This window comes from Tenrec ecaudatus, chromosome 8 (genome assembly GCF_050624435.1).
Source record: "Tenrec ecaudatus isolate mTenEca1 chromosome 8, mTenEca1.hap1, whole genome shotgun sequence".
NCBI lineage: Eukaryota > Metazoa > Chordata > Mammalia > Afrosoricida > Tenrecidae > Tenrec > Tenrec ecaudatus.
This window is the reverse complement of record NC_134537.1, coordinates 11,489,564-11,517,031: the sequence shown is the minus strand read 5'-3', so window position 1 is coordinate 11,517,031 and position 27,468 is coordinate 11,489,564. Positions and strand designations below refer to the sequence as shown.

At 48.0% G+C, this 27,468-nt stretch overlaps 1 protein-coding gene and 2 non-coding genes across 4 annotated transcripts; all 3 read left to right on the top strand.

The window, feature by feature from the left end:
- Positions 1 to 1,961: 1,961 nt before the first annotated feature.
- RPSA (ribosomal protein SA) lies at positions 1,962 to 7,468 on the top strand. 2 transcript variants are annotated; one of them, XM_075556021.1, is made up of 7 exons: positions 1,962 to 2,030; positions 3,012 to 3,178; positions 3,848 to 3,966; positions 5,416 to 5,661; positions 6,631 to 6,759; positions 6,872 to 7,037; positions 7,321 to 7,468. In XM_075556021.1, the coding sequence occupies exons 2-7, from the start codon at positions 3,046 to 3,048 to the stop codon at positions 7,410 to 7,412; spliced, it is 885 nt and encodes a 294-aa protein (XP_075412136.1). In that variant the 5' UTR covers positions 1,962 to 2,030; positions 3,012 to 3,045; the 3' UTR covers positions 7,413 to 7,468. The 2 variants fall into 2 exon arrangements, with proteins under 2 accessions (XP_075412136.1, XP_075412135.1); XM_075556020.1 differs by having other exon boundaries at positions 7,318 to 7,468.
- LOC142455779 (small nucleolar RNA SNORA62/SNORA6 family) lies at positions 3,625 to 3,776 on the top strand. Its single transcript, XR_012785909.1, has one exon. It is a non-coding gene; the product is annotated as a small nucleolar RNA SNORA62/SNORA6 family (small nucleolar RNA).
- Positions 5,705 to 5,858, top strand: LOC142455777 (small nucleolar RNA SNORA62/SNORA6 family). The gene has a single exon (XR_012785907.1). It is a non-coding gene; the product is annotated as a small nucleolar RNA SNORA62/SNORA6 family (small nucleolar RNA).
- Positions 7,469 to 27,468: the final 20,000 nt, after the last annotated feature.

Genomic DNA, 27,468 nt, shown 5'->3' with positions numbered 1-27,468 from the left:
TGGAAACTGATTGTGGTAGCAATTTTACAATTCTCCTGGATTTGCTGGAACTATGGAATGGTATATGTACTAACTCTCAATGGCAAAAAAGGGGGGATGGGGAGAAAGCAGGCCTAGATAAAAATGGCGTAGAAACTGGAGCTGAGGGCCAGGGGCCTGGAAGGTGGGTGGACACTCAGTGAGAATCCACGGCGCTTCTTTGACAAGGGCCTCCTAGAGTCCCACCAACCGCTGCATTACATTTTTCCATCTTCCACATTTTTTTGAACTCATGACCCTCCCAGAGGTTCATCATGTGTATCAGTTCTCGAAGACAAAATTCATTTGTGGGAAAGACATACGATTTTATGGAGAAACCAACCCAACCATCATCACAAGAGAACCTTCTGGCTGTTGTCATGGAAGTATTTATGAAACTCTAGTGCGGTCACTAGAAAAGGACGTCATGCTTGGCAAAGTCAAGGGTCAGGTGGAAACGAGGAAGACCCCCAGGAAGATAGACTGACACAGTGGCTGCAACTCTGGGTTCAAGGATACCAAATGTGAGGATGGCACAGGACTGGGGGCGGGGGAGGGTGGTCTCTGTGAGGCACGACCAACTGGACGGCACCTACCAACATGGCACACTGGGGAAGAGTTGCTAAGGTAGTCTGGGGGTACTCCAAAAGGCCTCCCCAGAGAAGTCTTGCAGTGACAGAAGCTGTCCACGAAACTAGCCACTCACTTTTCAGGGAGTTATTTCTAAGGGTCACCACTCTATTAGAGAGCGAGGTCTCCAGTACATCAAGTCATTTCTAGGGCTGTTTCTTAGATTGCCGTGACTCAGTGCCCTACTTTCTTCCACAGCAGTTGTTCAGCACTTTCAGTGGTTCGCAGCCTGGCTGCACGTACGAATCACCTGGAGAACTTTAAATACTTTTTTTGGGTCTAAAGTTGGGCATGAGACATTTTAAAGTGATGCTAAAAGTGTAGCCTGGGTTGAGAACTCCAATACAATTATTAATAATGAGACCAATTCTTTGCAATTATTATTTTTAATGCACAGAACTCTTTATTCTTGCATACCTGAGCTTATTTCTTCCTGAATCCTAGAACACATATTGTTTTCTATGGGCTGCATAGTATTACTTTGAATGTAATAAATCTAAATGAGCATTTAACTAATGCCCTATTGACCAATATTGTCCTTTTCACACACACACGTATATATATATATATATATATATATATATATATATATAAATGCAGGAATGAGGATTATATAGAAATATATACTTATATAAGATAGAAAAATATTTACTTTATATATTATAAAAGTTGCATATAATTATTTATACCTTGTAAAATATATAAATCATAAATATATTAAAATTATATATATATACACTCATGCATACTTTGGCGCAGTATTGTCCTTTTTTTCCCCGTAAGTTTTCCGTTTTCCAGACGCGAACATTTCAAAAGCGAATTACGCACTGCTAAAATTGTCTTGCCCCCCAAACGAGGATCTCTGCAGCCTTCGTTTGTGGAACCCCTGGGCGTTTTCACTCAACAGAAGGAAAGCGGCAGCCCAGGGAGGCCACGGACTCGCCTAAGATCCTCGGTGGAAAGGCAGAGCGCGAACGCCAACCAGGCTAGTCTCACGCTCCGGGGCTTCCCAGCAATGACGGCGTCCACAGCGCCAGCCTCGGAAACCCAGAGGCGTTCGGTGCAGCAAGTTGGGTTTACGGAACCGGCAGCCGCAGGCTCAGGGTGTACGGAGCAAAAGTGCCAGCATCCGGCCCCGAGTCCCTCTCCCGCGAGTCGGCGCAGGCGCCGCCAGCCCCGCCTTCCGGGAGGAAGGCCCGCCCCTACCGCGCGCCCGCAGGCCCCGCCTTCCGGGAGGAAGGCCCGCCCCTACCGCGCGCCCGCAGGCCCCGCCCTTCTCCCGCTCCTGACCATTGGCCGACAGCGGCGTATATAAGGACGTCACTTCCGGCCGCCCGTCCTTTCCGCGCTACCCAGAGCAGGGTCCATACGGCGTTGTCCTGGTAAGGCCCCTGTGGGCTCCGCGGCGCTCCCCAAAGCCGCCAGGAGCTTCTTGCCCCACATGAAGGGCGCTAAGACGGGGTGAAGGCCGGTGGGTGGGGCGGGGCGCGCCCCGTGCGGCCTCGCAGGTGGAGGCTCCGGCGCGCTGCTTCCCAGAGTGCCGTGGCAGCGGCCCGGCCGCGCTCGCCGCGTGGTTCCGGCCCGGGGTTCGGGGCGCGGGCCGCGTGCAGAAAGGGAGAGCGCCCGACTTGTCGCTCATTCGTTTGGAGGCCCAAACCAACTATTTCACTGATTTCCTCCTCCGTGTTCATAACATCTGGAAATGCTAGGTTCTTGGCAGAGTTTGAGGCAATCTACGGACGGGATATCAAACTCCGTCGGCTTTCAAATGTGGCATGCCCCCAACTCCTCTCCCACATCAATATTTTGCCGCTCCTCAATAGTTTAGCAATCTGGTGGGGGTAACCTTTGCTGCTCCAGAGCATTCTTTTTTGTCCTGTGCGCTTTGGGAAGATTTTTAAGTTAAAGTTCGCAAAGTCTAGCAGAGTCACCTGGGCTTTATTCAGCTCGTTGTCCAGCGAGGTTGTCGGTAGCAAAGTGATGTGTTGGTTATTTCCCTTTCCTACCACCAGACTGGCTAGTCACGCAGGGGTCCTCAAACTTATTTAAACAGGGGGCCAGTTCACTCCCTCAGACCCGTTGGAGGGCCAGACTATAAAAAAACTAGGAACAAACTCCTATGCACACTGCATATATCTTATTTTGAAGTAAAAAAAATCAAAGGGGGGGAACCACTTGGTGGGCCTGATAAATGTCCTCTGCAAGCCGCATGTGGCCTGCAGGCTGTAGTTTGACATTGTAGCAGGGTGAATCTTTGGTTGGCTTTAAATAGATTGACTAAGTTCTCAGCTCCCCGTCATCCCACATAGAAAGCTGGAGTGAGAATGACTTCGTTGTGAACTCAGGCTTTTTTTCCCTCTCAGGTTCCCGTCGTAACTTAAAGGGAAACTTTTAACAATGTCCGGAGCCCTTGACGTCCTGCAGATGAAGGAGGAGGATGTCCTCAAGTTCCTGGCTGCAGGAACCCATTTAGGTGGCACCAACCTTGACTTCCAGATGGAACAGTACATTTACAAAAGGAAAAGTGACGGTCAGTTACTGCTTTCAGAATGAACCCTGCTGCTGTGAGCTCGCCAGGATATTTAACTTAGCGGCTCTAAAACATGACGTTGGGGGTAGCTGTAAGTGGGGAAGATGGTGAAGAAGCTCATTTGGTTCCTCATGTTCCATTAAAAAATGAAAAATCTTCCTTAGCGCCTTCTGCACCACAGGTACTGATCCAGGTTTGTAGAACTTGTTACAGAGAAGAGGTAGTAAAGATTGGGAAGGACTAAAAGTGGGGGGGGGGTGATACAAGCTGTATTGAGAATGTGGAAAGCTGACAATGGCTTAGATGAAGCTTTTACTTTGTGGGGAGTGGCCTTCCCTTCAGGATGAATCCGGATGAGGAGTTGAGTGGGGGAGAATGGGAGACTAGATTCTAGGCCAAGAAGAACTCTGGTGTGTAGGGTGATGGTGAACCCGAGGGAATTGTCCACTGCACACTATTAAAGCTCAGGGTGGAGGCCAGTCTTGGCCAGTGAACTTCTGAGTGTCGGAAGTGTGCTACATTAACAGGCAGGATTTTCGCTAACACCAGTAGAGCTTGCCTCCATGACTGGAGTTTGATAGTACTCGCTGCCACATGTCCTGCCCTGTTGAGAAGTGAGTGCCCTCGCGTAGCAGGGTCAGCTGTTAATCGCAGGCTGTCCAACTCTAGGCATCTACATCATAAACCTGAAGAGGACCTGGGAGAAGCTTCTGCTGGCTGCTCGCGCCATCGTTGCCATTGAAAACCCTGCCGACGTCAGCGTCATATCTTCCAGGAATACCGGCCAGGTCAGGAACAGCATGCAGAGTTTTTATTATAAAAAGAGTCAATTTAGCCCTCATTGTCAATTTAAATGAAGTGTTTTAAGGAAGTGACTAGTAATTTTCCCTGTTTCTATTTGGACAATAATTCCTTTGCTTCAATAAAGATATGTATACTTATTTTCCTTATTTTAGATCCTGGGGGAATTCATAGGTTTGTTCCCATTTCTTAGAATAAAAAATCCCATTCTATAGCTAAGTTATCATCTGGTCGTCTGGAGAGTATTATTTTCTTTATATCCTCCCATTCCCCAAAACCATTAAAGATGGTTTATTGTAGTGTGAAAGCTTTTTTGTGACTTTGTATTGTAATGGTCTCCTGCAGTATTTGTCCTACATTGATTCCATGTCGCAGAAAAGCTGCTCTCTACATTGTTCTGTCATGTATGGGCCATTCTTCTGTTGGGCTTACAGGTTTGCCAACATGTCTGTTCTTAATACTGCTGGATGGACATGGCTGTGCACATCTCTGTTGCCACAGCTTGACTGTTTTTGACAGATTTTGCAAACCCGTAGTCTGTCTGGTCCTATTTCAGATTAAGTGTTGAGCATGCCGCTGTTTGCCAGAAGCTAACCTGTGTCATGGAATCTTGTTGGAGGGTGTGTGTGGTAGAGCGGAACTGTTTGAATTACTACTATATGCTCATATTAAAGTTTCAATGGGCATCTAAATTGGGTAAGGTTGGCAAATGTTTGGCATATAGAAAAAACAGCCTGCTTTTCTGAAGTAACTGATAAGACCTGGAGGGAAGAGACCCTGAAGAAAGCGAAATATATTCTTGGATTGTGGAGCTATGAGTAAATTGACCGGAGGCTTTTAAGTGCTTAACCAGGTGTCCTGGTGGCATACTTGTTACATACATGATAGGCAGCTAGCTACAAGTTCAGCAGTTTGAAACCACCAGCCGCTCTGGAAGATGAGGCTTTTTACTCTCTTACAGAGTTCGTTTCAGGAACCTACTGGGTCTCTGGGTTGGAATCGCCTTGAGTGCAGTGAGTTTGAGGTGCCATGTAGGAGGGGCATTAAAGTGTTCCCAGAGGGAAGCTGACTAAGGGATGGCACATTGATCAGATTACAATGGATCAACACGTAAACTGAGTATAAACAATTATAAAAATGATGTGCTTTGTTGAAATGTTTTAAGAAGATTGTGGGGATTTACTAAACGATTCCCGTGAGCTTTTGAAAGCCCCTTCGTGGACTCTTGAATGCTGCATGTGTGCGTTTGGTTTTCAGCACTAGCCGAGTCACCCATGCTGGGTACTGTGCACAGCCAGCAGTCTGGCTCTAGAGCCTCGCGGAAGTAAGGAATGGGGACATCAGGAGAGAAGTCCTGGGGTGGGGAGTAAGTGCTGGATTTTGAATGAGTGAAGCCAAGTGGCGTGTTGCTGACTGAATTTATTTCATTCCTCCAGCGCGCCGTGCTGAAGTTTGCTGCCGCCACTGGAGCTACTCCAATCGCCGGGCGCTTCACTCCAGGAACCTTCACTAACCAGATCCAGGCAGCCTTCCGGGAGCCACGGCTCCTAGTGGTGACTGACCCCAGGGCTGACCACCAGCCCCTCACTGAGGCCTCTTACGTTAACTTGCCCACCATTGCTCTGTGTAACACAGATTCTCCTCTGCGCTACGTGGACATTGCCATCCCGTGTAACAACAAGGTAACAACTGTGAATGGGAGCCCTAGACGTAGTCGGCCATTCCTGTGCACATTGTTAGAGCTTGGAGTTGAGGCCACTGCCTGGCCGATGAACTCGCAAGTGTAGGTAGTGTGCTACATGATGGGCAAGGTTTTCGCTAACACCACAAGGGTCTCTGGCCCAATGAGTGGAGTTTGATAGTAATCCTTGCTACAAGTATAATTTCGATGTCTAGGAGTTCGAAGAGATTCAAGGGTTTTGGAAAATAGCCACTGTTCCTGCTGCCTTTCTTTTCTCTTTAGCCCTTGACCTCTTGTCAGAACCCTCCTGGTGAATGGCCTAGAGTGTGTGGCCCACACTGCTGTTGGTGAAACTGGTCTCAGAACCATCTCTGAGGAGATGATCGATGTTAACACTGGTGCTGGCTTATCTGCCCTCACCCCCAGGGATGTACTGGAACGTCCTAAGTATTCTCTCCTGAACTGAAGGTCGCACATTGCTTGTAAGCCAGTGTTTCCATCTGGAGGCATACACAAGAAACCAAGTTTGCAGGACATTGATCGGATCCTGGAGCAGTTCTAAGTGTGGGCGGCCTTTGTGTGGTGGGATGCTAAGTAAATTGGGTGCCATCGTAGGTGACCACCCAGTTTGGTGGTTTGTCTTGGAGTGGCCCTAGATTTTATGGCTTGTTTTCATTGCCCTCCACTGGGTGGGGGCGGGGGTAATGTGCTGGTTTGTTTCTTGGCCAGGAATCTCGTGCTCCTGAAAGTGTTGATGAGAAGACATAAGGATGGAAGACGGGTGCACGCACAGGCTGGTGGAGAACTTAAAACTCTCCATTGTAATGTGCAATCAGGGTTGTTACCACTGATAGGCTGTAAGGACTCTCAGAAGACTGGTGTATTATTTTGCTACAAGGGACCTAGTCTGTGGGGACAGGTTGGTGAGGTCGGCCGGGTGTCCTGTGAAGTAACAGCAGCCCTCTTTTAGGGAGCTCACTCGGTGGGCCTGATGTGGTGGATGCTGGCCCGGGAAGTTCTGCGCATGCGGGGCACCATCTCCCGCGAGCACCCGTGGGAGGTCATGCCTGACCTCTACTTCTACAGAGACCCAGAGGAGGTGAGTGCCTGTATGCAGGCTTGTGGGCACGCGAGCCTTAATGTCTAGGGGCATGGGTTCCTTGCGAGTAGGATCTGTCAGTACCTGAAAGTCTCTTGTTTTCTAAAACTAGATTGAAAAGGAAGAGCAGGCGGCTGCTGAAAAGGCTGTGACCAAGGAGGAGTTTCAGGGCGAATGGACTGCGCCTGCTCCCGAGTTCACTGCGGCTCAGCCCGAGGTGGCCGACTGGTCTGAGGGCGTGCAGGTGCCCTCCGTGCCCATCCAGCAGTTCCCCGCTGGTAGGTACCCCAAGCACCCCGCCAGCCTCGAGGCATCCGGGCCTCATTTGGCCTTCATGGTCCTCGTGGCCACCTTATGGGGGGAGACTGGCCAGAGTGCCACAGTTGTTGGACACAAGGCCATCCCCTCGGTGCTCAGAAATACAAGGTGGATTGCTTTGGGCGGGTTGGAGGAGTAAAACAAGAAGTACTTCCAAGGCAATGTCACTCCTCTGAACTTCTTGAAGCCCCCGTGTGAGTGACAGCTGATGGCTTTTACTCGATTTCTCTTTTCCAACAGAAGACTGGAGCGCTCAGCCCGCAACTGAAGACTGGTCCGCAGCTCCCACCGCTCAGGCCACCGAGTGGGTAGGAACAACCACTGAGTGGTCCTAAACTGTTCTTCCATGGAAATTAGGTTGATGGGAAATAAAGACAAGTTTCTACAACGGTTTCTGTTCATTTGATTGCTTTTCACAGGGAAGTTTCCTGCTTTTAACTGTAAAGATCCGTGTGTTGAAATTAGAGATGGGGGTTGGTAACCCCGACATCGCTTCCCAGTTGAGGATAACATGGCTGCCACAATGCAGGGCTGGTCGGCCCCCTTGTTCATTATGTTTAGACTCTAAAGAAGTATTTTGATTCCTAAATCTAGATGTGCAGCTCCATGCATCTTTTGAAAATAGGGAAGGCGTTCCACCGTCTTAGGACTTACGTTCCTGTTGGACAGCAGGAGTTCAGCTTTCAGTCTGAGCAGAGCGGCCCGGAGTGCTGATTGAGTCTGGAGAGCACACATCTGCTCGTCCTGGACTGGGCCCCCTCAAGTAGGATGGCTTCTGCAGGGTGATCGGGTGGGTAAATCCATTTGATTTTATTTTGGCAATCCCAGAATGACCCAACAAATGGCATCTGGTTTCAAGGGTTCTATTTTTCTGCAACATGGAAGCCAGGGGATGGCTGATTGGGAGTCACTACTAGCCTGGCTGTCACCATTTCCCTGTTTAGTGATGATGCCCCACACCCGTCATTTCAGCTGCCTCATGGTGGCAGCACCAAGCCAGCACAAGTAGCCATCCTTCCATATCTGGCAGTTCCAACCCGTTTCCACTTGGAAGGCAGCCCATAAGACTGAATCTTAAGTGTGAAATCTACACGCGTTTAGGTATTACAAACCCAGCAACATGTGGCCCAGTGCCCAGTTGATTCCCAATCAGGGTGATCCACAGCATGTTTGCCAGGGGCTGCAGCCTGGCAGGCCAGGGCCAGGTACCCCACTGCCCTGGTTAGGTCTTGGCCTCCTACGGGAGTTGCCTCCTTTTTCCCAGCCCCTCACAGGCAGGGTAGAACTTACTGCCTGGTGGAAGCAGGCCACCCTTCATGCTTAACCCCTGTGCCCCAGGGCTCAGAACCAACTGGCTCTGCAGAAGTGAGTAGAATTCCCCTTTCCTGCATCCCTATGTGTCTTGGTCTTTTGTCCCGGCTGAAATCACTCAGGACTTGTCACTTGGGAACAGCAGCTGCACTGAGGTGGCATATACAGCTAAACACCTCGCTGCTGCTGACCTTAAGGTGGTTCGGACCCGCTCAGCCTCTGCTCAAGGAAGATTTTGCTGCTGCTCTTGTGATTGACAGCCGAGAAACCTTGGGCCCCACGGGCTTGTTATGAGTCAATGCTTTTGGTACCACCCTTCACGTTCAGGGGGTTTATTACTTAGTCATCTAGCCCCTGGGTGTGTGCCCTACTCCCTGTGGTCAGTTCCCTGCAGACTCATGGTGAATAGGAGGGAGGGACGTGAGTGATCTGACTTTCTGTACCATCTCTAGGAGGTGAGGGGCCTCTTCATGATACCCCGCACAGGAGAGTGAGAAGGAGGGAGCCTGACCCATCTGGGCTGGCCTGCTGGTAGGAAGAGACCACAGCTCCAGGTCCTAGTGCCCTCCTTTGTAAAAAGAGCTCAAAGCTGAGCTCTTGTGGTTATTAACTGAGATGATTGTGCACAGTAATCTTGGGAGCTGGACACGTGGCAAGTGCTTGTCAACCTGATTGTCCTTTGGTACTATTTTTAAAACTGTATACATGCTCTCTCCCCTCTCCTCCCGCTCTGGGGACCTGGCTGCTGATATCTGGCCACCAGGTGCTGGAGGTGCTGGACTGACAGTGGCTGCAGCAGTGCGCCCAAACAGCTGAAGGTGGCACAGGGCAGGCGAGTGTTTTGCTCTGTTACAGAGGCTCAGAGCAGACTTGACACGCCACAGTAGGTGATTTGTTCCACGCATCCAAGAGAAGGTGCTTTTATTAGAAATACAATGGGAAGAAACCCACAAGGCTGAAAAGAAATGCACAGCACATTAGATGGTGAAACCGAAAAAATAGTTCTTTAAGTTAGAGTTTCAGTCTAGGAAGTGCTTTTGCTGACCAATGAATGATCCAGGAAAAGAAAAACAAGTGGTAGAAGAAATTACAAAATTAAATAAAAAGGCATGAAAGAAACTAAACACCAAGTTCCAGACTGACTGACTCGTCAAATGTACAACACAATGAGTAAGAAATGATTCACACTAAGGAACATAATTACTGCCAAAATGTGTGAGTTGTGTTCGGTGAATACATGCACAGGTGTATTCCAAACAAAGCGTGTTCACAGACAGCTGGTTGTGGACAGGTTACTCTCAAAGTAGTAACACTTGTCTTAGTCTCATGAGGTTGCCGTCAAAACAAAAGGATATTTGTGTCATAGGAAGAAAAATTATATTGAGGCCAGGGCCAATAGCAAATTAAACTTCAAGGGTACATCCCAAGTCATTGAAGTTTTGCAATACGTTTATGGGAATGTTGCTTCCCACAAAACGAGTTCTTAGAGTGTTCCTAAGGAGGTCAGGAGAGAAGGTTGCTTCCCACAAGTTCTTGGATGGATGAAGTATTTCCAAGGACGTCAGGAAGACGTCTCTCAGAGATGAGCCAAGGAGGGAAAGATGGCCCCACCCCCCAAATGAAGTTGTGGCTGGAGTCCAGAAAGTGGTGGAAGATGGCGACCACAGCGTTCTCATCTCAGGGTTAAGGGAACAGCTTGGCTGTGATAAGCTTCTAGCTGGGCGGGTGCCAGAAGCTTGTGTGAAGTTCCGCCAGCTCTAAGAATCGACCTTCAGTCTTTGAAGATGGCTGGGGTAAAGAAGGTGGTTCTGTGGACCACGTCAAAACTAAGGATGTCTCTAGTTTACCCATATAATGCAAATTTGCCAATTTTCATCTGAATAGCACAAAGTCCATTTCAGACTCACCAGGTCCCATCACTACTGAGTTGTCTGCAGTAAGAAACCTGCCACTGCCTGTGTGACCATGAGGTGTTGAAGGCACCAAGTAACAGGCATCCAAGAACAAAAAAATCACATCATTGTGTGCCCACCTTCCCGACACGATCGCTGAAGAAAAATGTGTGCATAAGCAAATGTGAAGAAAGCTGATGGTGCCCGGCTATCAAAAGATACAGCTGAGTTGTCTGCAGTTGTCTTTTCAATTTTGGATCAACCCATAGGGATAGGTTTCAGTTTTGACCCATTTTGTATTTTACTATATTATTCAAATTAGACTGATCTTCCAAACCATCAACTGCTGACGTCCTGGTACCCTCTGGAATGCCTAGCCCCTCAGGTTCTGGATCTGTGGTTAGGAAACTCCCCAGCAGTCAAACTACTGTTCATTTTACTGCAGGTACGCACTATACCCAGGTCTGCTGGAGTGGGGTCAACGCCACTGCTTCCAGTGATACAGACCCCCATTTCTGAAGCTTTCTTGGGATGCTTCCTGCACATTAGTTCCAGAAACCGAGGTGCCGATAATCCAGGGAGCAAGGTCCAATAAAAACTGACTTCTTAGGGGATCTGCTGGGCCAGCCAAACTCACGGCAGAGAGAGGTGAACTCCAAATGTGATAGGAACTTTTGGGGAGGGGTTCCAAAGACAGATTTTCGTGAAGGACGTAGAATAACCATGGTGACTTAAGAAGGGTTTTTACAAAAAGTGAAAATTGGATTGGTGAGAAAAAGTTTAGGAAAGTTGTAATAGGGAAATTCTGCACCCCCACCCCAATCACTACAATGTTCCTGTTCATTCTGCAGGGGTAGCAAGGGCTGTCCTATGAGAAATTCATCAGGAAAACTTACTCCATCCAACCCCCTGGCCTGATCTTGTTCTTTGTTTTTTTTAATCGTTTTATCGGGGGGCTCTTACAAATCTTAGAACATTATCTATCGTGCAATGGTGTGAAGCACGATTGTACATATGTTGCCATCAGCATTTCCAAAACATCTACTTGAGCCCTTGGTATCAGCTCCTCTTCTTTCCCCACCCTCATGAATCCTTGTTCAATTATATATTATTGTTATTCCATGTCTTAACGCTGTTGTCTCCCTTCACCCACATTTCTGTTTTTGGTCTCTCTTGGGGGATGGTGGTGATGGGGTTGGGGGTGGCTATATGTCCAACCTTGTGATGGGTTCCCCCTTCCAGACTTCTTTTGGTTCCCCAGACTCAAAGTTACCAATGAGAAAGAACAAGACTCGAGTCCCTCCGCCGGGGCTGCCCACACTGCCATGCTGATGCGGTGTTAATTGCAGGGTGCAGAATTCTTCAGGGCAGTGTTGGGGAGATAGAAAACTCCACCTTCAGAAGTGTGTAGACCTAAGGGGAGAGTATATTGAGAAATAATAGATTCAGGTTTATGATGATTATAAAAAAATGAAACCTGATTTTGTGGCCGTATGTTTGACTCACCCTTGTATTTGTAGGGTCTTGAAGAATCAACTTCAAGACTAAAGCCAAACATGCTGCTTTTGTGTGTTTCTGAGCCTCTGAACTTTTTTTACCCCCAATTCCACTTAAGTTTTATTTTTCATTTTTTATAGCTACTCAGACAAGTATTTTAATCTGAGGCTTAAGAAATCTGAAGGTTTTTTAAAAGTCTTATTGGGAGCTCATACACTCCACAGTTCAGCCACATCAAGCAGTAGTGTGCAGTTGTTACCAGTCAGTTTCAAAATAGTGTACAATTGCTACCACAGTCAGTTTCAAAGCATTTTCTTGAACTCCTTGATATCAGCTCTCCTTTAAAACCAACCCCCCCAAGGGGACCCTTATTTATTTATTTGCCGCATCTTACACCATCCAATATATCCATTGGCGTACAGTTCTGTTTCGCGGCCCTCGCATGGGGTTCTCCAGTCGTCGGTGCTGTCAGCTGAGACTGTTGACTCTTCACGAGAGCAGAAAGCCCGGTCTTTCTCCCAATCAACTTCAAGCCCCTATAAAGGAAACACAAGTTATGAAGAGGAAGGGTGCCAGGCATCAAGAGGGCCTGTCTCTGCCCCTCCCTCTCCTTCCTCCCTGGGGTCCCCGAGCTCCTGCTCTCGGGGTGTCTTAGGTGGCCTTCAGCATTGTACCAGTGGAGTCCGCTCCCCTTCAAGCAGGAGCTGTTCAATGCCCCCGTCTAGACCTTCATTGTGAATGGAGCCCCAGCACGGCTTCTAGTGTGACTTGCTGCTTCTCCTCGACATTGACTTTGTGAATTTCCCCTGACATTGGCCATCAGTGTCTGCTGGGGGCATTTGAGGTGGGTCCCTACTGGGGCTGTGACTAAGTGAGCTGCCGTTCACATTCTCAGAGGGATTCGAGTGCATATTATTCCCCTTTTGTCAATTTTCAACTTTACCCGAGATCAATGGTTGGTTCTACCATGACATGGAAAACCCAGTAATAATAAGGTACAACCCAGGTCATTTTCTGTCAAAAACACAATCCTTTCTCTGTTCAGAACCATCTCAAACAACACAGGATCTGCACGCAGGGTCTGATCTTATCTCTTCTCGTTCTGTGAGTCCACCTCTGTGAGTCTATGGGGTCAGTACTACATCGTCCTCCAAGTCTATTAGTATTATTTTTCATTTAAAAAATTTTAATAGATCATTTTGTTGGTGGCTGTTACAACTCTTATTACAATCCATACATCTACAGTATCAGGCATATTTGTACATATGTTGCCATCATTCTTTTCTAGACATTTACCTTCTATTGAGCCCTTGGTATCAGCTCCTCTCCCCGCAAGTCTATTACTAAGGCATCAGAAAACAATATCCCTGTCCCTTTTCCTCCAAAAGATTCTTGGCTAGAATTGGACTTTTTGCTTCGTCATATAGTCTTATTTTGTTTGTTTTTTTAATTCAACTTGTTGAGTTCCATTATAAAGCCTCATAAGGATGGCCTTGATCTGTCAATGACTTGAATCAGTATTGACCAGTTTTAAAATACTGGGCTTTCCAATTTACGAACAATTTCTGTAGTTTACTGTCTTCTCATTTTTTATTGTCCCCTCAAAATTAAAAAATTTTTTTTCTGCAGAGGTTTTGCATTTATATTTTGATAATGGTATTCCTAAGTATTCAAAAAGAAAAAAAGCAGTTCGAACCACCAGCCATTCCTTGGGAAAAAGACAGGGCTTTCTAGTCCCATAAACAGTGACAGTCTCGGAAAGTCATGGGGCAATCCTTCCCTGCCCTATAGAGTCGCAATGAGCCGGCATCCACTGGGTGGCAGTGTTCTTTTTCAGAAGAAACTAAGGTGGTAAACGACCATCTAGCTTAGAAGCAACAAAGCCCACATGGAAGAAGCACACCAGCCTGTGCAATCAGGAGGTGTTGAAGGGGTCAGGTATCAGGCATCATCAGAATGAAAAATCTTACCATAGTGAGTGACGGGGGGGGGGGGGGGGGGAGGGGAGGGGTGTGTGCGGAGTGGAGACCCAAAGCCCATTTGTAGGCCACTGGAGATCCCCTTGCAGAGGAGTTTCAGGGAGGAGACAAGCCAGCCAGGGTCAATGTAGCAATGATGAAAAATACAACTTTCCTCTAGCTCCTAAATGCTTCCTCCCCCCGCACTATCATGATCCCAATTCTACCTTGCAAGTCTGGCTAGAGCAGAGGGTGTACACTGTACAGATAAGGATGTACACTGGAAACACGGGGAATCCAGGGCAGATGATCCCTTCAGGACCAGTGGTGAGAGTGGCGATACCCGGAGGGTGGAGGGAGAGTGGGTTGGAAAGGGGGAACCGATTACAAGGATTTACATGTGACTTCCTCCCTGGGGGATGGACAATAGAAAAGTGGGTTCATGAAGGAGGGGGGAACAGGGAGGGAGGGGAAAAATGAGGACCTGATGTCAAGGGCCCAAGTGGAGAGCAAATGTTTTGAGAATGATGAGGGCAATGAATGTACAAATGTGCTTTACAGAATTGATGTATGTATGGATTATGATGAGTTGTATGAGCCCCTAATAAAATGATTAAAAAAGAAGAAACTGTCAGGCATTCTGTTGGAACAGCCTATGCTAAGTGTCACTACTTTCCTGGGGTTGCTGATGCCGCCTAAGCAATCCAGACCTTTTGTGAAAGGCAGGCATGAGACTATTAAACTCCGTCTGAAGAGCCTGCCCAAACATTCTATTCATCCAGTAGAGCAGGGCCCACCACATTTCTAAATATGCTAGGTCCAGCAGGCTCCACTTAGAAATTGCCCCAGGGGGCGAAAAAAAAGAAATCGCCCCAGGATTAATTTTTCCTACCTTGGCAAAGAATCTCAAGGAAAATAAGAAGGTGTTCCCATTCAACAGGGTTTATTACGTACTTACTCTGAATCAGGTATTTCTCGAAGCCTCCGAGGTCAGCAGTGAAGGAAGAGACAGCGTTTGTCTGGCCTTGTGGAAGTCCCGCTTTGATCGTGTCGGCAGATAACAAACCAGGAGCTCACTTCTTTTCTACTGAACAGAAGCGCAAACGGAACTAGATGAAGACCAGACTCATAGCCACCAGACGACTGAAAAGGAGAGAACTGGCAGGATCAAAGGAGAGCGGAGAAACGCTCCCAAGGGAGGGCATTCTTACCAGGGGATGCCGAGGGGGCGTCCCCTCCTGGAGGCGCTGGGCCTTTACCAGAGGCCACCAGAGCTCCTGGAACCCGTAGTGTTGCGGGCTGCAGCTCTCCACGGTGCACCCAGTGCAAAACTCGCCCGTGCGCAGGGTTCTCTCCTTCAGATGTCTGGGGGCGCGCTGGGAACAGTGACACAGTTCTAACTGGACAGACATCTGCTCACGCTTGGCCCCCACGGGGCCTTCATGGTCCCATGGGAGGGTCAGCTCCGTTCACACTGCTGCAGAGTCCCCAGGATGGCTGGAATGTCCCTCATCACGTGCCCCCTGGACCGCCCTCCACCGCCTTCCCAGTCACTGACCCCACTGCAGTTCCTTCCACCCAGTAGCCTACACCTCCCTACCTGAGGGCTTTTCAGTTCTAGTTTGCAAAAGCAAGTTCTGGCTTCAGCACCGGGCAATGGCTTTCCAGACTAGTGCTTCACAAAGTGGGTGATAACCATTCCAGCGTGCGGGGGTGGCGCTATAACAATCCAGCCAAAGTGTGTGCGCTGCCAAAGTAGGTACCTACACTGTGTCCTGGATTATGGACGTCAGTACAAAAGTAATTGCCAGGGGGAGGGGAGCAGTCACTGAGTAATTGTTTTTCCCTCACTGGCTTGACTAGAGAAACAAGTTTATAGGCACTCATGTGTGCACAAGAAAGGAAAGAGCTTTATATTAAAGAGTAATTGCATATTAAGAAAATATCCCAGCCCAGTCCAGATCAGGTCTTTAAGTCCGATATTAGCCCATGTGTCTGATACCAGTCTGCAAATTCCCTTCAGACTCATGCAACACATGTAATGACGCCGAATGCAGGAAGATCACAGGCCAGTGGGTGGGAAGTCTTGTGGATCCAGTGACAGTGGAAGCATCTCAGTGCTGGCATGGGCCTCTATATGACTCCTCCAGCTCCAGGGCTCTGGCTCTACCAGCATAGCTCCATGTGGCTTGTCAGTAGGAATATATCTCAGGGAGACTGGGTGTCCTACCTCCAGGGATGAAGACTGGAGTTCCCAGAATCCTAAGGAGAAGGCCATGGGCACACCGAGGCCTCATTGGCTATGATCTGATTGACAGGCTAGACTCCAGCCCTTCACAAGTTGACAGGAGATTATGTCACTGACACATACCCCTAAACAAGGGAGCAGTAGGCCAAATAAGTTTTGGAACTTATGATCTCGGACATCAAAATCCTACACAGGACTTTGCACAGAGGCCTCAGGGGCTTTTTGCCCGAAAGAATGGTCTGACATGTCATTGTTTCACAGTGCCTTGCCGAAGTTGTTCCGAGCTGTTGAGTTGGTTCCACTGCAGATCAACCTTATGTACAATGGAAGGGAGTCCGCTTGCTCCTGCGCCATCCTCAGTCCTTCATTAGTATGTCTGTTATTCCATCTTGGTGAGTGTCTCCCTCGCTGAGAGGGTGAGGGCATGCCATTTCACAGAGGAATGATTTTGCTAAGACGGTTTTTAAAAAGGAATGCATATCAATACTCTGCGCTCACATATGCTTTTGCGGCTTAGAAATGCCAACAGGCCCACCACAATTGTAAACCGTAACTGTACACAGGAGAGCATGATTGGAGAGGGACTTGGTGAAGTAGGAAAACATGCATAAGGGAATTGCTCATATCACCCATATGGGGTTCAAAGGCAAGGAGATAGAACATAGGGAAGTGAAATGAAGATATCCAAAAGGCAAAATAAGACAATCCGAAACCATCTGGAGTGGAGTTCCAGGAGAGAAGAGAAAGAGTGGGAAGATCTGTATCAAAGGGCAGACAGGTCTACAAAATTCAGGAATTCTATTGCATGCCAAATGGGGTCCATGCAGAAAACTCCACCCTTAGTTTTCTTGCCAAGAAGTGATGGAAACGCTCAGAGCAGAAGAGCTCCTGAAAGTAGGAAGGAGGAAATCAGGAGCTCTGACTGCCCCCATCCACAGGGAGAACCAGAGGAAACACACAGTCAGCTCAGCTCGATGATCCCAGAGCTAGAATATAAAGACTTAACAAAAGAAAACTAAAAACAAGTTACTAAGAATGCTGGTGGTCCACAACTGCCCAGCCCCCTTTCTTCCATAGTAATACCAAAAACAAAACACACGAAAACCGAAACAAAAAAAAAACCCTCCACACACCCAAATTCACTGCCATCAGGTCAAGTATGATATGTTAGTCCAGGTAGACTAGGAAAACATATCCAGGGAGACTCATATGTGTATAAGAAAGAGCTTTATACACAAGAGTAATTGAATATTGAGAAAACATCCCAGCCCCGTCCAGATCAAGTCCATAAGTCCGATATTAGCCAATATGTGTGATACCAGTCTGTAAATTCCTCTTCAGAATCACGCAACACATGCAATGACGCCAAATGCAGGAAAATCAGGCCAGTGGGTGGGAAGTCTTGTGGAGCCAATGGCAGTGGAAGCATCTCAGAGCTGTCAGGTGTCTCCATGGGGCTCTTCCGGCTCAGGGCTCTAGTGGAGCTCCATATACCTTCAAACAGAGAGAGTGAGTCTCCCACCTCCAAGGAGGAATACCAGAGTTCCCAGAATCCTCAGGGGAAGGCCATGCCCACACAGAGGTCTCATTGGCTATGGCATGATTGACAGGTTAGACCCCACCCCTTTACTCTTAATACTCTCAAATTGACACCAGATTATGTAACGATCACATGAGACTCATAATAACCCTAGAGGACAGGGTAGAACTGCACCTGTGAGTTTCTGAGATTATAACTCTGCCCAGGACTAGTAAGCCTCATCTTTCTCCTGATGAGCAGCAGGTGATTTTGAACTGCTGACCTTGTGGTTAGCAGCCCAATGTGCAATTCCCTATGCTACAAGGGCTCCTACCATAGTCAGAGAGCCCCTACATTTTACTTGGGAACCAGCTGAGAAGCTGGCGCCTCACGTTACATGGTAAATGTGCAGTCAGGTTTTGAGACGCCACTACTTTGGAGGGGAGACCTCCTTTGGGGAGATCCGAGCATTAGGGATCCAGAATGAAGATTGACACTGGTTCTTTCTTGGCTGCTTTGAGCAAACTTCTGGGAGACAGAGCTCCAGTTAGGTCTCGCCAGCCTGCAAGCAGAAATGGAAGATTCCAGAGTTGTACTAATGCACGTACTTTCTGTCTCTCGTCTGATATATACAGCGCCCACACTTCAATACAAGAAACAGAGGCAGTTATGTGTGTGTACCTGTGTGTGCATGGACGGGAACGAGTCTGAAGGAGATAACGCTCTGGGCTCTTGGAAAAGTAGCTCGCACTGAGAGAAAGGTGGGGTTCAAATGGTCTTTTCCATCGCAAACCTACCATAAGCACGAGAAACATGGCAAAATCTGATGATGGCAACACCAGGAACTCTCCTACAGGCGAACGGGAGGAGGAATTGGTAGAGTTTGGCCTTCTTTGGTCGGATAAGCATGGCCATGCCCCCTTTGGGTGCACACCCCTGAGGAACGTATTTGCCAAATGATGCAGCCACAAGGGTGTGAGCTGCCAAACCCAGAGGCAGCCCTGGATCCACGAACAGTAAAGAAACAGTCTCTGCTCACACTAGAGTGACAGGACACACCGGGGACCGCAAGGCCCAGCTCACTGGGACAAGCAGGATCTCACAGACTTCGCTTGAGGCAAAAGAAGCGTAACAAGAACTTTTTCTGTATCATCTGATTCCGTTTGTTGAACATTCCAAAGCAGATCAGGGTCAGCTGCATTCTTTTTTTTAATTAAAATTTTTTTGTCAGCTGCATTCTTTAGAGATGCACTGTTGGGTTGAAAGCATGGTATAAAAATAACAGGTTTATGGGGGTAAAGAAAGCAAACAAGATAGAAGCATTCAACCACATAATCCATGCAGGTGCAGGGGGAAGGTCAGGAGCACGGGTGGTGGGGATGGTTACGTGCTCGGGGGCTCACGGAAGGTGAGTCAGTGTTTGAACTTACTCACTGGCTCTCTGAAGGAGCGCCCTGGTGATGTCCTCCACAGAAATGACCCGGTGGGGGCAGTTCTACTCTGTCTTATGGGGTTGTGCTGAGTTGAAAATGACTGAAACCCACAGAGGGATGTGCAGATAGTGTTTCCAGGTCCTTGTTACTTGAAAGAGGTTAAAACATATCCCCTTTAGATGGCGAGAACGCCTTGTGGCCACCTGCCCACCTTACAATGTGACTTGGCTATGTCTCCAAATGCCACTTGGTCTTTTAGTCCTGCATCCGGAGACCACCGAGGATTTGCTGTTTGGCTACTTAAACAAGCAGCCTGCTGCTCCACGCACATAAGAGACCAGGAACTGCTGTGGAATATGGAAGATGTGGCGGTGCTTCCAGGTTGATTAGGGCTGGACCGACGGTGCATCCTCTACGACGGGTGGGGGGTGGGGTGTGCAGCCCGCAGGTTGTAAAAAGCTTGAGAAACCATCCATAGGAGAACACACTACACACCTCTCCAAAGAGCAGCCGTTTCCACCATCACGCTGGGTGAATTAATGAAACATTCGAGCAGATGTAGCAGGCTAATTTTTCAGTGGACAATTTTGTATGGCCTGCAAATGGTGGTACAAATCTCCAGATGGCCCTTGGTAGAGAAAAGGTACCCCACTCTTGTTTTATAACAAGAAGGTCCTGCACAGGAAGGCCTCCCCCAAGAGCCAGTGAAGATCCTGGCAGAGGTGGACAGAAGTGGAGCTCCTAGCTTGGGTTAAGAGCTGGCCGAGGCAGGGCTAAGACAGTGAGAGCAGCAGCCAGCCAGAGCAGAGCTGAGCTGGGAGCCACCCTGATGAACTGCTGAGCAGAGGCATCCTGAATAAGCATGCAAGAGCCCCACCAGGGGGCACACCTGCCCTAAGAGTTGCACCAAGCCAGCCTGTAAGGTGGCAGCAGGTGGAGAGAGGTCCCGGAGCATTCATTTCCTGGTTGATGAGAGTGAACTTTTGCTCTTGGGAGGGTAAGCTTGCCTCCTTGAGCTGTTGAGGCTCTGTGTTGGGATCCCTTCCAGACCTCCCTCTGCCTATCTTCAGTTCCAAGCCTTCCTGTTCTATTAAAGCTGTTTTCAGGTGTAGTGTTTCTACTAAGCTCTGAATGAGCGGTGGGGCCAACCGGTGTGAAGTTCAGGGGGTTGAGTGGACCTTGTGGCTGGCGCCTGTTAGTCATGTGCGGAATGGCGAGGGGCTTGAAGTGAGCTAGGAGCACTCCATGGGCAATTGGGGTCTGAACCAGACAGGGAAAGGAAGCTAAGATGTCCAGATGACGCATGTGGAAGGCGTATTTCGTCTTGCTTGGCTCCACAGTCAATGCTCATGACAGCAGCAGCCAGGAGATCAAATGACCCCCATCGCACCTGGTAGATCTGCTGCACTAGAGTTCTTGTTGAAGAGCAAGAATGTCCCTTTGAGGACAGAGGAGCGCCTGTCGCAAGCTGTGGTATTGTCAATTGCTCCGGATATACGTGGACATTGAATAAGGAAGACCAGAGAAGAGTCGGTGCATTTGGGTGATGATGCTGGTGAAGAATCTTGAAATACCACGGACTGACAAAAGAACGAAGAGATCTGCCCTGGGAGACGTACAGCCAGAATGTCAGGAGACAAGACTTCCTCTCATCTACTTTGGACATGTTGCCAGGAGAGACCAGGCCCCAAAATGGACATCAGCCTGGGTAAACTGTAAGAGTGGAGAAAAGAGGAAGACCCTTGAAGGGATGGATTGGCACGGTGGTTGCAACGTGGAGCTCCAATACAGCAATGATGAGGGCGGCGCAGGACCAGCTGGCGCTTCGTTTTGTCGTTCACAGGGTTGCTTCGAGTCAGATCGGACCCGATGGCCCCGAACAGCAGCAAATGGAATGGGAGATGTTACTCACCACGCTGTTTGGCATCAAGATCTGGCAATCTCCTTTCCTTGGACTGGTTTGCACAATGGGCACTGGGAGTCGGATAGGAATGCTGACTGAAATTCCCTATCCTCAATGCAAACGCTTTCCACTAAGAGGGACAGTAGAGGTATCCCTAGGTGGTTTCCAAAGCTTGGTCACAAAAATGCGGTTCCCTTTTGGATCATTTGGGACACTTGACCTTGGAGCTCAGGCATTAGTCATTATTGAAGCAGTCCAAGCAGCTGAGGGGAAGCCCACGTGAAGAGGAACCTAGGCTCCTGACCCACAGGTTTGTTGAATCCCCAGACAATGCCCGGCACTAACTTGGCAACTGTGGTAGTTACATAATCAGTTGCCCATTTGAGACTTGAGAGTGAATGGGTGTTTAGCCTGTCAATCAAGCTGCAGCTTGATGACCTCATTTGGAGGTGCTAAGGAGATAAATAGCTCGCTGGAGGTGGGACACACGCTCACTCCCTGAGAGACATTACTGATGACAAGCCTGATGGAGCTAAGCTGATGCAGCCAGAGTCCTGTGAGCTGGAGGAACCACGTGGAGACCCCTGCCAGCCTTGTGATGCTTCTACCACCACTGGATCCACAAGACTTTCCACCCACTGGCCTGTGACCTTCCTCCATTCGGCATGATTGTATGGCTGCGTGAGTCTCAAGAGGAGTTTATGGACTACTATTGGACATATGGGTCAATATTGGACTTAGGGACTTGATCTGGACTGGGCTGAGGTGTTTTCTTTATGTACAATTACTCTCTGCTATAAAGTTCTCTATTGCACACATATTAATGCCTATGAATTTGTTTCTTTAGTCAACCCAGACTACGACACCAACTGTGTGAGTGACTTAGGTTGAAAGTGGATTGCCTGGCTCTAGTCGAAGGCATTGCAGCTGATGTAGCGGGGAGCACATCTAAGTCATTCCTACAGAACTCTATCAAAAGTGCCTATGTGCAAGCAAAATACATGTTTGCTGCTGTTGTTGTAAGCAGCTTAGCTTTAGGAGATGTTCTCAGCAATAGAGTGGGAGAATTCTAGAAGCATGTTCATTGAAGTCAAAATAAAAAGATGGCTATCCATTCTTATGTATGTATATATATATATATATATAGGATGTGTACATATCATATATATGTATATACATGATAGCAATGAACGTAATTGGCAACATAATTAGATAAGAATAACTAGTTATGGGATATTATTCAGCTGATTATTGCTCTTACAATCATACCATAAGCACTTCTCCATGGTGTATTATACAAGGGGGCTCCAAAAAGTTCCTGGGAAAAATAGAATGAGAAGTAATAGAACTTTCCCATGAACTCTTTGAAAGCCGCCTTGTCTCTGACCATTTGTAACTACTGTATATATTAACCCAGGTCCAGAGCCTGCCGAGTCGATTCCTGCTGACCCTCTGTGCGTCAGAGCAGAACTCTGAGGGCTTTCCCGGGTAAGCGTTTGCAAGTAGAGTGGCAAGCATTTCTTCTGGGGCACCTCGGGGTGAACCTCAATCTCTGATCAATTGGATGTGTTCACTATGTACACCACTAAAGGATTTTAAAAAATTGTATATGAGTGAGGTAATAATCTTTTTTTGAGATAATAATCTTACATGTGGTTACAAAGTAGGTTGTAACACTTTCTTCTTCTTTTGAATATTCACTGAAAACTGACCCTGTGCCCTGAACTGGGGAGAGGTGATCTGATAGAACTGGAAACGTTTGGAGAAAAAAACAGTAGAAAGACATCAAGGGGTAGGGATCCTTAAGTGGCTTTCTTTTCTTTTCCTCCTACAAAATGTTGAAAATAAGTTTAAAAAGGATGCAGTACTTATAAAAACAAAAACAAAGTTTCCCCTTTGTGTTAGGGTTCTCGAGAGAGACAAAACCAGATTGCTAGTAATTATATATATATTTTTATAAAGATAGATCTATAACACAAGAAATGAACTGTTCAATTATATACAGATAGATAGAATACAAGAAATGAACAGTTAAATTATAAAGCAGTACAAATGGCTCAGTGCAACTCACTCCCCTGAGAGAGTTGTGAGACACTAGCAGTCCTTTAAGTCTTGAGAGCCGCCAGTTCCTCCTCTGTAGAGAGAGCTGGGCTATATATACACAGGCAGCAAACAGCAAGGCAGGTCACCAACTGTCGGTCCCCAGCTCTAGAGATGTACATTCCAATCGTGTGGGCTTAAAGAGATCTCAATTTACAGTGACACAGTCCGCAGGCTAAGCGTCCCACAGGGAGTGTACCCTTTAAATTGAGGCACAGAAAAATAAGGCAGCTGCATGCTGGTCCAATGATTAAAAAGTGAGAGACAAGAAAGGCGAGGCTCGCCGAGCTGTCTATTTCTCCGCCCTTCAATTAATCCCACTTGTGTTTATTGGTCAGGCTGGCACAATAAACTCGCACCCTTATACGAATTTATGTATTTCTCCTTCCCTGTGTCCACACCAGAGACGGGAAGAGGAATTAGTGAGTGACCACATGACACCGAAGCCCCCAAACCTGCGCACAGCGACTGCCAGCGCCACTGCCCACCCTGCCGGGTCAGAGGTGCTCCTTCTGTAGACTGCCTTCTCTAGAGCACTCTCCCAAGCCCTGGGTGAAGGTAGGTGGTAGAGAAGGCCTCTGGGGTTCCTCCACCATCTGAAAGCTGGTGGTCCAGGTGGGGCATAACAGGTCCTCTTACCTGTCCAGCTTTCAGATGGGTCCTACCAGGAGACAGCTCAACGGGCAGGGAAGAATGGGTTTCCTTGTGACAAGAGACTCACCGAGAATTCCTCTGCACTAGAAACTGCATCTCACCAGTCAGCAGCCTGGGGGTTCACTATCTTAGAGGCCTTCCCCCATCTCCCAAGGGCTGATCACAAAGAGAGGGCACCAAGCAGAAGGGGGATATCTTTTTCTTGGAGCTCTTCCTTAGATGGGGAGGGGGATGGGGGTGTTGCCATCCCCACTTCAGCTTCTGCTGCCTGACCCACCTGGAGGACCCTGCTCTGTGGGAAACGCGAGGTGTTGATGTGTTCCCTTTGCTTCTCTATTGTCTTAGACTACTTCCCACCCACCCCACCTAACTTCTAGAACTCCAGGTGGCATGTTATTTAGCATACCACAGACCCCTTCTTGAGTTCTTGCCGCCCTGCTCAAACACAGAGGTAAGCAACAACAACAAACTCAAAGAAACCCTATAGCAGGGAAGAACTGCCCCTGTGGGTTTCTGAGACGGTGACTATGGGAATAGAAAGCCTCATCTTTCTCTCCCAGTGCAGCTGGTGGTTTCAAACTGCTGACCTTATTCACAGCCCAACACAGAATCCATTGCATCACCAGGGCCCCTTTGCAGCCCATTGCTACTGTGTTATTCAATAGCATCTAGCACTGTGCACGGAACGCAAAACTTAAAAGCAAGACATCTTCAGCAAGAATGTCCAATTTAATGATAGCACATGGAGTACTACATACCTACCTGACCAGGGTAGTCCGGCCAGATCTATTGGAAGGCGTGTTCTTGCTTTCAAAGAAGCCTCTTAGGCAGCAGTTTGGCCACAGCACCTACAAGGCACGGTTAACTTATTATAATGATTCTCCTCGTAGGGTTCCCAAGTCCTAAAACCCACAGCAGTCGGCTCTGAAATATTGTCCAAGGTGGAGATCATTATAAGCATGTGAACAGGATTTTTGATAGTCGCTGAAAGAAGCTTGGCATCCGTGAGGTGACTAAAGAATCGATTGGATAGAAAGTGGAAATGGAACGGCAGACATGAGATCAAGTTCCTATGACTTCCAAGTTGCCTCCAGAGGGACTTTCCAATGAGGACTTTCAAACACATTTTGAGCAGCAGCGGCATTGGTAGAATTCACAAGGTTTCTCCCTAAAAGACAATGTTCTTGTGCCTATGCAGCCTCTAGGAGTCCTGGTAGCATAGTGGTTGCACATTGGTCCACTAACTGCCAGATCAGCTGTTCAAAACCGCCAGACACTCCTTGGTGGAAATACAGGGCTTTCTACTCCTTGAAAGAGGCTGAGCCACTGGCAGATCCGCTCTAGCCACAGGCAAGAGTCTCAGTCAGGCAGAGACCATTATATTATGCTGGATCGAACTTGACACTTGGCCAGCTGACCACTGTATAGACTCCACCTGAATTTGACCTGGGTGCAAGTATCTCTTCCTGGTCCCATGACAGAAGCATCTTCCTTGGTTTTTTGATTATTGTTGGAGGTCTTTTCCTTCTTAGGCTTGATTTGTATTTTTGTCTGTATGTTACTATGTTTTTAGCCTTACCACCTTAGCGCAATCTTGTTTTCTGCTGGGTCTCTCAGCTGTGAAGCACAGGAGTGGATGCATAATGATAATTATGGATACGAGGTGTGGTAGTTACATAATCTGGTGTCAATTTGGGATTTGAGAGGATTAATAGTGAAGAGGTGGAGTCTAGTCTGTCCATCGGATCATAGCCAATGAGGCCTCTGTATGGGTAGGGCTTTCTCCTGAGAATTCTGGGAAATCTGGCTTTTCCTCCTTGGAGGTGGAAGACATTCTCTCAACTCACTCCCTAGGAGACATTGCGGCTGACAAGACACATGGAACTACATTAGTGCCCTGAGCTGGAGAAGCCACATGACCCACCCTGATTCAACCGGGCCTCTGAAGTCGTATTAGCCACGTAGAGACCCCTGCCAGGGCTGAGATGCCTACAATGGGATCCAAAGACTTCCTACCCACTGACCTGTGATCATCCTGCATTTGGAATCATTGCATGTGTTCGTGAATCTGAAGACTTTATAGATTGGTATCAGACAGATGGGCTAATATCGGATTTATGGCTTGAACTGAACTGGGTGGGGATGCTTTCTTAATGTACAATTACCCTTTATATAAAACTCTCTCTTATACACATATGTTTATTTCTCTAGTCTACCTGGACTAACACACAAAGGGGCATAGGGAATACAGGGGTGGGGAGGGGGCAGATAGGGAGGGAAAAGGGGTTTCTGGAGTAACTAATGAAGTGGGGGGGGGAGAGCACTTGAATGGATACTGATCGCCTCAATGATCTTAAAGGCGATTTAACCATGGGGGAGGGGGAAGGCTCTAAACTTGATGTGGGGGTGATCATACAATTCCCCATGGTATGATAGAATGACTGAACTATTGAATCAGATGATATATAATTTACTTGCCAATACAACTGCTAGGGGTGAAGAAAAAAAAAGAGTGACTGTCTCAGAAACCCACAGGGGCAGTTCTACCGTGTCCTCCAGGGTCACTGTGAGTCTGAATCGACTACACAGTGGTGAGTTTCTACAAGGCTAGTTTCAGGCGGTCTATTCTAACCCGCACACACTCCATATGACAGAGTTGACTGCCCCTGAGTCTTCCCGAGGAGGTGGTCTTTACCGGAACAGGTCTCTTCGCCCCCTCCCCCATGATTTCAAAACACCAACCTTTAGGGTAAATTCCAGCTGAGTGAGTGATTAATCAGTATGCCACTAGGGATCCTCCTAAAAGATGTACCTTCTACTAACAGATGGAATCCCCGTCTGTGATGGCTGAGCCACTCCTATCAGATACAGACGCCTCTGGATAACCAGACAAAACCCCTCAAAAAACTTAAAAAAAATATCGTAGGGAGATACCTGAGAAGGTGGGCCCCAAAGTGGGCGGGCTCTGCGGGGGAGCGGAATCCCCTAAGAAGAAAAAGGAAAGTCACTGAGGTTTCCTCTCCATTCACCGTTGCTGCCGCTTTCCCCTTGTGCTCTAACTCAGCCTCTCTCCAGGGAGGGCGGCTGAAGCTCGGAGACTCGGATTCTTCACGTCTAGTTTGAGGTCGTGGCATTCAAGCGAAAATGGGGAGATTCGTCTCACTTACGTTTATCAAGAGTGATCAGCCCCTGGAAGAGGACATCGTGCTTGGTCAAGGGGCAGGCCAGTGAAAGAGAGGAAGGAGATGGATCGACACAACGGCTGCAAAAGCAGGTTTAGCCGCAGCAACAAATGCAATGACGACACAGGACGGGCAGTGTTTCCTTTTCTGCTGTACGCAAGGATGCTTGTCAAGTCAGAACCAACGCAACGACACTTACCAACAACGGCGACAGGTGTACCGCCAACGGTACTCACCTGGCCATCCACCAGCAAAGACACAAATGTATTTCTTATCCACACGTGCCCACGTGCACAAGTACTGAGGACCTGATGGCCAGAGACCAAGGGCGTCTTCGTGCAAGGCCCAAGCGCAGAGTTCAGCACATGGTAGGCACGCAAGGAGCGTTTCTTTCTTTTCCCTCTTTCTTCTTAAGAAACAAGAGTTCGGTTCCTCAAGTTCTCCTCCTGGCCCTTTCTCCAACACGCCATGCCTCGCGGTGAATGGTGGCTCCGTGAATATTGCCAAGCAGAGAGCCAGTGAAAAGGCCCCGGCCATTTCTAGAACAAGAGGAAGTGCATAGAAGGGTTTGGCAGAACAAGCACTTCTTGGAGACAGTTACTGTTAGCAGGAAAAAGGACATGACCGCCAAGCAAAGCCTTCTCCAGAAGGAGGGCCCAGTCTGGCGGGTCTAAGGCATTTAACCTCGCTTTGA